Raw genomic sequence first — 12010 nt, forward strand, 5'->3', positions numbered from 1 at the left:
CACATCCGTGAACTTTGCCTTGCTATGGAGGGCCACTGAGAGGATTTATTAACTGTCTGGCTGCGCTGGGTCTTAGTTGCAGCCTGTGGGATCTTAAGTTCCCTGCCCAGGGATGGAACCTGGGTCCCCCTCATTGGGAGCCTGGAGTCTTAGCCACTAGACCACCTGGGAAGTCTAAGCATTTTTACAACACTGTATTTTAGTCATTTTAGAAGTGAGAATTATCAAGTATTAATACAAATACGAGTTGTTTAACCATGGAAAGCTACCATAGAAAAGGAGAGCCCTTTTCCTGTGTGTTTGTTTTTTTTTAACTTAAAGAATATTGAATGTATTTCCCTGCTGGTTTTTGGGACATGAATACTGAGGTTTCTTTATTTTCCTTCTAGAAATCACTGTTTTCTTCTAAAAAATTAGAGAAAGTAGTCACCATCTATAAAATGGTCTCAGGTTTGTCACCACAGAATGTAGACACTGTAGGGAATGCCTGTGAGAATAAAGAACTATTTATTTTTTTTAGTTTCTTATGACTTTATTTTTTCAGATTTACGTTTGATTATTTAGACTACTCATTTTAAGAAGTTAAGCAACTTGCTTTCCTCTTTTTCCAATTCTGTTTGATATTTAAAGTGGCCGAGACATTTGGAATGGTTCCAAGATGGAACAGTTTTTCTGTATAAAATAGAGGGGTTCCCAGGCCACTCTGACAGAAAGTGAGCAGTCACTTAGCCTCATAGATGGATTTGGAGTATTATCCTGTGCTTCTTAAGAAACAATTTTTAAAAACCATATTATTGCTTGAAGGGGAAAAAGAAACAACAAAGCCTGTATTTGATAGAAAACAGAATAGTATAGTCAAGAGTATTATACTTGGGGCTTCCCTGGTGGCTGAGTGGTAAAGAAGCCGCCCGGCCAGTGAAGGAGACACAGGTTCGATCCCTGGTCTGGGAAGATCCCACATGCCACGCAGCAGCTAAGCCCATGCACCACAACCCCTGAGCCTGTGTTCTAGAGCCAGGGTTCTGCAACAAAAGAAGCCACCGCAATGAGAAGCCTGCGCAGCAACAAAGACCCAACATAGCCAAAAATAAAAATAAATAAAAGTATTTTATGGAGAGTATAAAACTCTCGTTGAATCATTTTGCTATACACCTGAAACTAACACAACATTGTAAATCAACTTTAGTTCAAAATAAAGTAGAAAAATAATTTCTTTTTTTAAAGTATAGTACTCTTAGCAGTGCATTTAAAGATCAGGTGTTAAATGTGAGTAGATTTTCACTGTATATGTGGCGATTTATCGGGGATTAGGAAGTGACTCATGTACAGTATAAATATTGGTAACGCACCAGGCCATCAGCAGGGAGAGGAGAGGAAGTTGATAGGAAACATATAGGAAGAGGGAAAGGCATTAACAGTTTGGTCATTTATGTGTGTGAGTGTGGGTTTGCAGCCAGTCTGAATCAGAGCCTCCAGTCAGGGTACTTGTCACAGCAGGTTTCTGTACCACTTTACCTGGAAAATTAGAAACCATGAAGTCAGCATTGTTTTTCACACAGTTTTCCATGTTTCTGGATTGGTCAGTCCATCTGCTTTATACCCCTCATTCTCTGCCGCGTAGACATCCTTTTAAGTCAGAACTAAAGCCGTCATCTGTGGTTCTAGTTCCAGACATACAGAAATCCAATTAATCCCCGTTCTCATCCATATGCTTTTCTTTATAAACATAGCCAAAACACTCTTCTGTGGCTTCTCTAGTGTTTAGGGAACCCAGATGGTGTTAGGAAAATGAAGGTCACGTGTTTTCCTACCTATATCCATTCCTTTTGCAGTTGAAAAGGGCCGACAGAAGAGTCCCCGAAGTCTGTGCATCCAGACCCAGACGTCCCCAGATGTGCTGTCCTCTGAAAAAGCACTTGAGTTGGCTCAGTATAAAAGCAAATGTGCGAAGCAAAGTGGAATTATCCTGCAGCTCAAGCAGCTTCTTTCCCTGGGCAACACCAAGTTTGAGGCATTGACGGTGGTGGCCCAGCACCTGCTGTCTGAGGTAAGGACACAGACCCTCTCAACAGCCTTCTCACCACGGCGGGGGCGGGGGACGGGAGGGTGGGTGTGCAGTGCCCACGCTCCTGTCTTGTGAGTATCTTTAAGTGAATGATCGGTAAGATTGGGGCTTCCCAGGTGGCGCTAGTGAAGAACCTGCCTATTTGCAGGAGACATAAAGAGACCCGGGTTCAATCCCAGGGTCAGGAAGACCCCCTGGAGAAGGGCATAGCAACCTACTCCAGTATTCTTGCCTGGAGAATCCCACGGACAGAGGAGCCTGGCAGGCTACAGTCCACGGGGTCACAAAGAGTTGGAGACAACTGAAGCAACTTAGTATGCACCCAATTATGCTTTTGTCAACTCACCTGATACCTAGAGTCATTGTAGAGTTCAGATTTCTAGAAATCTGGGCTTGAAACATTTCTGAGCTCTTCTCTTTCTCCTCTGGAGTCTCTTAGACCCACAACAGTGAAAACATAATTGCCTGTTCAACTACTATACACCTCTAGGCTATATTAGCACTGCTGATAAAAAATTCATCAGCTGATCTAAGAAAGAAACAAAATTTTATTTGAGCCAAACTGAGGATTTTAGCCTGGGAAGAGCATCTCGGAAAGCTCCGAGGACTCTTCCACCCCCTTGGAAGTCGTGTGCATGGTTTTTGAGACACGCTTGACAGTTTACACAATCCAGGTCTGCAAGAACAAAGTGGTAGGTCATGTGAGCCCTCATAGGCTCTCAGGGAATGTTATCTTTGAGGAGTTGTCTTGCTGACGCTAGAGTGGTGCTCTTTATAAAGGCTGAGCAGGTATTTCTGCTGATGGGGGAGGTCTGGCCGATGCATAATGCAGATACGCAGCGCACAGTGGAGGGAGAAGGAAGGCCAAAGGACCAAGAACATTTTATGTTTAAACTTTTCTTGCCTTGCCATACAATAGTACTTTTATTTCTCAGCATTGACTTTTTCTTTTCACTTCATGTTTTATCGAACTATGTGTAGCTTTCCATATCACACAGTGAGCTTAATAGTTTGAAAATGAGAATGATTATAGGTCAAATTTTTGAGATAACTCTCAGTGTTGGTGAAAAGATTCTTCAGAATTTTCATCCATTCCTAAGATAGTGTGTGGTACAACAAACATGAAACAGATTTTCTTTGCTTACTGACTCTTCCCCTGATACAAGGATGTCAGTTCAGGAACTAGTTAAAATTCATTGAGAAAACCAAGTTTCTATGAACATATGTTACTGGCATAGCATCAGAAAGTTAATTATTTAAGGGGAAATACTGGGATGAGAATGTAACTTGAGCTCTCTAGGTATTTTTAAATCACTGTTTTAAAGACAAGGATACAGGACATCTCAGGAGGAAAACTGTTCAGTTTGCCTGTTCTGTAGTTCAGTTCAATCCAACAAACCTACACTCATTTCTTTTTTTTTTTTTTTAATATTATTTTATTAGTTGGAGGCCAATCACTTTACAACATTTCAGTGGGTTTTGTCATACATTGACATGAATCAGCCATATAGTTACACGTATTCCCTATCCCGATCCCCCCTCCCACCTCCCTCCCCACCCGACTCCTCAGGGTCCTCCCAGTGCACCAGGCCCGAGCACCTGACTCATGTATCCCACCTGGGCTGGTGGTCCATTTCACCATAGATAATATACATGCTGTTCTTTCAAAACATCCCACCCTCACGTTCTCCCCCAGAGTTCAAAAGTCTGTTCTGTACTTCTGTGTCTCTTTTTCTGTTTTGCATATAGGGTTATCACCACCATCTATCTAAATTCCGTATATATGTGTTAGTATACTGTAATGTTCTTTATCTTTCTGGCTTACTTCACTCTGTATAATGGGCTCCAGTTTCATCCATCTCATTAGAACTGATTCAAATGAATTCTTTTTAACGGCTGAGTAATATTCCATGGTGTATATGTACCACAGCTTCCTTATCCATTCATCTGCTGATGGGCATCTAGGCTGCTTCCATGTCCTGGCTATTATAAACAGTGCTGTGATGAACATTGGGGTGCACGTGTCTCTTTCAGATCTGGTTTCCTCGGTGTGTATGCCCAGAAGTGGTATTGCTGGGTCATATGGCAGTTCTATTTCCAGTTTTTTAAGAAATCTCCACACTGTTTTCCATAGTGGCTGTACTAGTTTGCATTCCCACCAACAGTGTAAGAGGGTTCCCTTTTCTCCACACCCTCTCCAGCATTTATTGCTTGTAGACTTTTGGATAGCAGCTATCCTGACTGGCGTGTAATGGTACCTCATTGTGGTTTTGATTTGCATTTCTCCTACACTCATTTCTTAGGCTACTCTGATGTTATCGTCTGTCTGGGGTAGGGGAGACAGAGGTGAATGAGACTTATTCTGTGCCTTTGACAAGCTTCCAGGCTAGTAGACAGTTGAGATCAGTATTTGGTAAACATTTTACAGCTTTGTTCATATATATATATATATATATATATATATATATGTATATGAACATATATAATACATATATAATATGTATATATATATATGTGTGTGTGTGTGTGTATATATATATATATATTTTTTTTTTTTTTTTTTTTTAAAGACTTCCGTGGTGGTCCAGTGGTTAAGACACTGCTTCCAATGCAGGGGGCATGGGTTCAATCCCTTGTTAGGGAACTAAGATCCCACAGTGCAGCCTATATATATGCACTGCACTCTATCTATATATACACACACACACACATACATTATATATTTATATATATATGTCTCTCTATATATACTCTATGTGTCTGCATATATATATATACACACACATCTTTCACTGAAGAACACATCTTCAGCTCTAAGAATTAAATAAGCTGTTCAAAATTTGTATCCATTGTAACCAGCAATGGGAGAGCATGAATTCTGATTTCTGGTTCTATGCACTTTTTACTTACCACTCTTTTTTTGAGATGGAGATGTAGACATTTATCTAGTTTTAAATTACAGTGTGTGTATATATATATATATATACATCTTTTTTTGAGATGGAGATGTAGACATTTATCTAGTTTTAAATTGCAGTAGCATACAGTATTTTTATGGTTTTTGGTGTCTGTGTCAAAATATTTATTTGCACAAATTTTTCCCATTAGAGTTGTCCTTCAGGAACATTATGTCACTGATTTGAACAATAAAATGTTACACAAGTAGAATAAGGAATATGGACCCACTAAAATGTAGTGAGTAATAGGAAATTGCCTTTGTGGTAAATATGGAATGATTAGACACTCAGAACATATCTATATGCTTCATTTCTAAGTGTCCTGTAAAAAAATTTAAAACAATACTTTCAGGTATTTCATTAAAAAAACAGCTTAGTCTTATATTCTATATGTCTCTCTATCAGTTGTCTTCCTGTGAGCTCAAAAGGGTAGATATTTTAGTCATTATTATAAGATTTGGGAACAGAGCTAAATTCTTTCTCAAGGCAACTTAGTAAATCAGTAAGAGGCACACACTAGGAAAAAAAATCCTATTGTTTCCCTTCTATGATACCCATGGCATTCAGCTACTATAGTACTTCACACATTTCTTATCATGCTGACAGAACCACTGTGGTATAATCAAGACATATGATAGTTTTCTCTTCTTAGTGGGTGAAGAAACAGTTCTAAGAATTAAATAAGCTGTTCAAAATTTGTATCCACTGTAACCAGCAATGGGAGAGCATGAATTCTGATTTCTGGTTCCATGCACTTTTTACTTTACTACTCAATATTTTATGCTATTAGACAAAAATTTTTTAATGTATAGGTTAAATTCTGTTTCATCTAATGGAAATCTGTTATTGTTTTTAGAATCTTGACTTAACAGAACCCCATGGTTTTGAGTTAAAACTCCTTCATCTTCAGTATTTTTGTTTTTCTTTATTATGTAAGAAGGGAATTTGAGAGTTGGTTTATATAACCAAGTGAGCTAAATTGGAAAGTACATAATTATTAAATGTAGGGAACAATTTGTCTGTTTAGAGATAAGCCAATTATTTACTATATCCAGCTTAACAACCCCACATTCAACTCTTCTGGCTCCTTTGTCTCCCACATGAAGGCAATCAAGTCTGATGAGTTAGTTCTCATCCCACTGTTTCTCCCTTTCCTTCATCTTCTCTTTTCCATTTCTCCTGATGCCAACCTTGTTCAAGCCCTGGATAAACTATATGCTAGATTATGATAGTAACTTGTTAACCAGTCTTCAGGCTTGCACTCCTTCCCCTATAATCCATCTCAAGCAATGCTAGTAGACTGATTTTTCCAAAGCACTCCTTCAGTGCTTCTCCACTGTCTATATGGCTGACCTGCCCAATATGGTAGCCACTAGCTTGAAGACACCATTGAGCATTTAAAGCTTTTTATTGTTCAGTCGCTAAATCATGTCTGACTCTTTGCAACCCCAGGGACTGCACCACGCCAGTCCCCTCTGTCCTCCACTATCTCCCAGAGCTTGCTCAAATTCATGTCCATTGAGTCAGTGATGCCATCCAACCATCTCATCCTCTGTTGTCCCCTTCTCCTCCTGCCCTCAATGTTTTCCCAGCATCAGGGTCTTTTCCAAGGAGTCAGCTCTTCGCATCAGGTGGCCAAAGTATTGGAGCTTCAGTGTCAGCCCTTCCAGTGAATACTCAGGGGTGATTTCTTTTAGGATTGACTGGTTTGGTCTTGTTTCATTTGAAGTGTAGCCTGGCTGAATTGAGATATGAGTTTGAAGACCATATGAAATATCTCATTAATAATTTTTCTATTGACTGTATGTTGAACTGATTATTTGGATATACTGGGTTAAATAAAATATATTGTCAAATTTTAGTTTTAACTTTTAAACATAAAAAATGTGGCTACTAGGAAATTAAAACTACCTCCATGGCTCACATACTTCTTTTGAATGACTCCAGTATGTAACGGGGAATATAAAATTCTCTCTATAATTTGGCAGAAGCTGCCCATTGCAATCCTCCCTCACTGTCTGTGTGCTCCCGCTGTATCATCAGGAAGGTAAAGGAGAAACAGGAAGGGATTAACATTTGTTGAGTATTTACTAAGACCCATTCTCACTTAATAATAAGATCCTCTCCAAAAACACAAGTTGGAGTTTATAAGGAAGAAAATTGAGCCATAGAGCTGTTAAATAACTTGACTATCATCAGAGAGCTGATAAGAGGGGGACCAGGACTTGAACCAAAAACTAGGTCTCTATGAACTCAAAATTCCCTACAGGGACTTCGCTGGTGGTCCTGTGGCTAAGACTCGGAGCTACAATGCAGGCGGACTGGTATACTGAAGCTGAAGTTCCAGTACTTTGGCTACCTGATGCAAATGGTCAGGGAACTAGATCCTGTGTGCCTCAACTAAGACTCAGCACAGCCAAACGAATAAGTAGTTTTCTTTTTTTTTTTTTTTAAAGAAAAGGGAGAGAAAGCCATGTCCATCACCTTGTTCAAATACTCTACAAACTTCCTGCCCTTTTTCATCCTTTGTTTACACCATTAGTGGGTTACCACCCTTCTCCCTAATACCTATGTGTTCAGATCTTTCTTGCAGTAGCATCCCATTGCTACCTGGATTTACTTTACATGGATTCGTTATACAAATTGCCAAAGTTAAAAATGCAAATTCAATAATGAGGCGGTCCTGCTTTCTGCGCCCCTCGGTGAGCAAAGGCACAGGAGTGCCTGTGGGGTGGACGACAGGAGTCTCCCTTCACCTGTGTTCTCAGTCCCTCTGTACCCCACGTGGCATGCCCCTGCCGTGCTCCATGTGGTCCTAGTGTTTCAAGATACTTTCCTCCCACATGACTTGGCCCCTAAACACAAGCCAAACATTCTGTCAGTTGCTCAGCTGTAGAAGGATTAGATCTAGTAACAGAGAAAACATTTCACTGGGTCGGGCACCCTGAGAGATGCTTTCATCCACAGCAGGGCAGACCCAGTGAGCTTCATGGCTTCTTGTACTATCCGTGAATTTCATCTGACATCCAATTTGTAAGGTCCTAATGCCCATATATTGTGACTCCATTGAATTTCTTAAAATTCAGTTCAAAGACACTCTTTTATGAAGACTTTCCTGGTCCTTCTAGTTCTGGGTTTTTTATTTGTTTTTTAATTAAAAAAAATTTTTAATTGAACTATAATTGCTTTACAGTGTTGTGTTAGTTCTGCTCTACACTGTGAATCAGCCATATGTATACATGTACGCCTTTCCTCTTAAGCCCGCCCCCACCCCAGCCCTCATCCCACCCCTCTAGGTCATCACAGAGCACCATAGCTCTCTTTTACCTACTCTCTGGATTCTAGGAGCGCGTACATTTCCCTGGCACTCTACTTATTCTTGTTGTTCAGTTACAAAGTCATGTCTTGACTCTTTGCGACCCCATGGACTACATCACACCAGGCCTCCCTCTCCCTCACTATCTCCTGGAGTTCACCCAAGTTCATGTCCGTTGACTCGGTGATACAATCCAACCATCTCAGCCTCTGCTGCCCTCCTCTTTTACCGTCAACCTTTCCCAGCATCAGAGTCTTTTCCAATGAGTCGGCTGTTTACATCACCATTTTGCAGCTGTTTTTACAGTGAAGCATCTGCCTACAGTGGGGGAGAGCTGGGTTCGATCCCTGGGTTGGGAAGATCCTCTGGAGGAGGAAATGGCACCCCACTCCAGTACCCTTGCCTGGAAAATCCCATGGGTGGAGGAGCCTGGTAGGCTACAGCCCATGGGGTTGCAAAGAGTCGGACATGACTGAGCAACTTCACTTTCCTTTTTAAGATAGGCAGCTCACTGAGGGCAGAATCTGTGTCTGCTGCTTTCTCAGGGAGCCAGCCCGCTGCCATGGCAGTGCCTCATAGATAATAGACACGGTGGTGCTACCGATAAAGAGCCCGCCTGCCAATGCAGGAGGCACGGGTTTGATCCCTGGGCCGGGAAGATGCCCTGGAGGAGGAAATAGCAACCCACTTCACTATTTCTGCCTGGAGAATCCCATGGACAGAGGAGCCTGGCAGGCTACAGTCCATAGGGTCACACAGAGTGGAACACAACAAGGGACTTAGCAGGCAGGCGTGTGCATCTGAATGAACAAATAGGGCAATAAAGAGGGTGGAATCCCAGATGTCAGGTGAACTTATAAAGTTTTTACAAAAATGTTCTTTGCTCTTTTCTAGCTCTTTATAATTGATCAGCAAATATTTATTGATTGCCTAATGTGTGCAGGGCACTGTTAAAAATATAGTTGGGAAGGAAAGATACAACAAAGGGGGGGAATTAAGCATTTTTTTTCCCCCAAATTTTTACTTAACCTTTTGGTTCTCTTATGCCCATTATAGAAGTATTGCTAAGTTTTTCTAAATAGTTTCAGAGCATTGAATTATATGTAAAAGTGGTTGGAAGCCTAGAACTATCACTTATTCATTTGTTGCAAGTCTATTTAATGACTGTGACTTTACCACTTTGGTAGTAGACATCATTCATTAGATATCATCATCATTTCCCCTGGAGGAGGGCATGGTAACCCACTCCAGTATTCTTGCCTGGAAAACCCCACGGACAAGGAGCCTGGCGGGCCCCAGTCCATGCGGTCGCGGAGTCAGATACAACTTAGCAACTAAACAACTACAGCAATCATTCATTGCAGAGTAGAAGTTTTAATGCTTGTCTCATGAATCTGGTAACCAATACCACACTTTCTGTTTCTCAAAGGACACTGTTGTTAGTTTTAGTTTGGTCTGACTCTTGGTTTATCCTTGCATAGCTGTTAAGCGTTCTGTGCATGCAGGTCAAGTGAAGGACAGTGTTGATGGCAGTAATCCCAATTTCTCCATAGAAGTTTCCGGGTACCCACCCCCCCACCCACCCCCAAACATCTGACCAGTTATGCAGTGTGCCTGCAATATTTTTGAAAGTGGAATCTAACGCAAAATGGCACCTAAACAAAGATGGATTTTGAATGACAGTAGCACTCTAAAAGTAAAAATGTCTCAGACCCAGAAAAGGGGACACAATTCATTGCGTAGTAGTGGGGATGGAGGAGGTCAGAGAGAGCCTACATCTGAGCCATCAGAGCTGACTCTTTGCTGCAAAGCCCTTGTGCTGTTGACTGCTCCCAAGCTAGCAAATCAAGGCTCAGCGATGGGACGACAGCCAGAGACTAAGTGCCTGTGTCCCGGGGACTCCTAATTAAATTATGGTGAGTTCATGTTTTTTCTCCCCCTTGGAGCACTTCATATCTTTAATGCATGAGCATAAAAGCATTTTTTTCCCAACCAGATTCCCACCTCCCTCTCCACCCCCCCACCACATTGTGTGAAATTCTGCATGTTACAATACAAAGAGAATTAAATAATCTTGTTATCTGGACCATAAAGGTCTAAGACAGAAACACTGATATAGGAGCAGCTAAACAAAAAGAAACAGGCAATCAATATCTAAGTGACAAAATGCATTTTGTCATCTGCAAAGGGTAAATGTCTTAAAGGGCAAGCTCCCAGGGGAGTCAGATAGAAACTAACACTGAACATATGCTTATCATGATATGGGTGCTGGGGTCGGCGTGTCACATTGGATCAAAAGCCCTGGGTTCTTCCATTATCCAGTACCCCAGTCCCCCGTATGAGGTCATCTGCCTTGAATTACGGGGCCTGGATGTTTTAGTTCTACATAGGCCCCAATCTTCTTTCAGACATTATTCCCATGTCTTCAATTTTTTCCCTTATTTTCCCCAGCATCTGGAATGGTACTTGGTTAATTGGCACTGAGTAATAACTTGCCAACCAATTCAGAAGGATGAATGTCCTGTCCAGGCATATGGGGGAAGGGAGTGGTATCTGCGATTGACTGTTAGTCTTCCCTAAAGGCTTATAAAATGGGTCAATTACAGAAGACCAGGCATTCCAGCTTGTGGAGATGTGACGTGCTTGGCAAACCTGACTTAGAGGAGGAGTGGGTCATCTAAACAGGAGCTGGGTGATTGAGGTTCATGGAAGGTTTTTTTTTTTTCAAATTTTTTTTGTGTGTGTGAAACAACTAAAGTGTTTACTAGGAAAAGAGTACTTTTGGATAGACACATGGGAGGGCTCAGAAAGAGAGCGGCCTGTGGAAGTTTATTCTTTATACACTCAATGGAGGACTCTCATTGAGCAAGGACACTTATACGCACCAAGAATATGGGATGAAAATCTACTAATCCTCTGCAAAACAGTGTGGAGGAAGGCTTTCCATAGTTCAGGATGGGATTGGCAAGGATCAGGATTAGAACGAAGGCAGTATTAATAATAAAAGTGCAATGGATTCAAGACACATTGGGAAGAAAGAACGGACTGACTTTGGTGCAGTCCATTAAAGAAGAGTCCAAAATGACTTCATGAATTTTCCTGTTACTATCACTGGGATTGCCAGAGGTTGGAAAACGATGTAGTACAGCTGGTCCTCGGTATTCACAGGTTCCACATCAAGGATCCAACCAACCTCGGATTTCAACTGTACTGAAGTTACTTGTCCCCAAGGCCCCTTTAATAAGCAAAAAGATTGCCTGGTAGATACTTGTGATAGGATGTGAAAAATTTTACAAAATTGCTCCTGGAAATTTTATACCAACTTACTTTTGTAGTATAGATATTTTTATTCATGCTTCTCCCCACTTCATCCAGCTTGATTTCCCTCAAACTTTGATTTCTACATCAGGAAACTCATTACTTGTTCACGAAAAAACCTTGGGCTCCCTAAATTGTGTGTTCAGAACAACCTAATACTGCATTTTAAAAAATCAAGCATTTAGAATACCAGTAAGGCCAAAATGTACGCATTTGTGCTTAAATTCCAGTCACCGTTAAATGTCCATAAGAGTGCTAGTGTATCGTTAACTTCCCTAGCTTTTAAGTGTATCGTTAACTTCCCTAGCTTTTTAGTGAGAAACTATTACACAGTAAAGGGGGAAAAAAATCATA

At 41.0% G+C, this 12010-nt stretch overlaps 1 protein-coding gene across 3 annotated transcripts in view; it reads left to right on the forward strand.

The window, feature by feature from the left end:
* Positions 1-12010, forward strand: part of MTUS1 (microtubule associated scaffold protein 1) — a 187131-nt gene that overhangs the window by 144798 nt on the left and 30323 nt on the right. For all 3 annotated transcript variants that reach the window (XM_065901479.1, XM_065901478.1, XM_065901480.1), the window contains one exon: positions 1833-2047. In XM_065901479.1, coding sequence (XP_065757551.1) covers positions 1833-2047 — 215 coding nt within the window. The remainder of the gene's footprint in view (positions 1-1832; positions 2048-12010) is intronic.

Source organism: Muntiacus reevesi, chromosome 10, assembly GCF_963930625.1.
Source record: "Muntiacus reevesi chromosome 10, mMunRee1.1, whole genome shotgun sequence".
Lineage (NCBI taxonomy): Eukaryota > Metazoa > Chordata > Mammalia > Artiodactyla > Cervidae > Muntiacus > Muntiacus reevesi.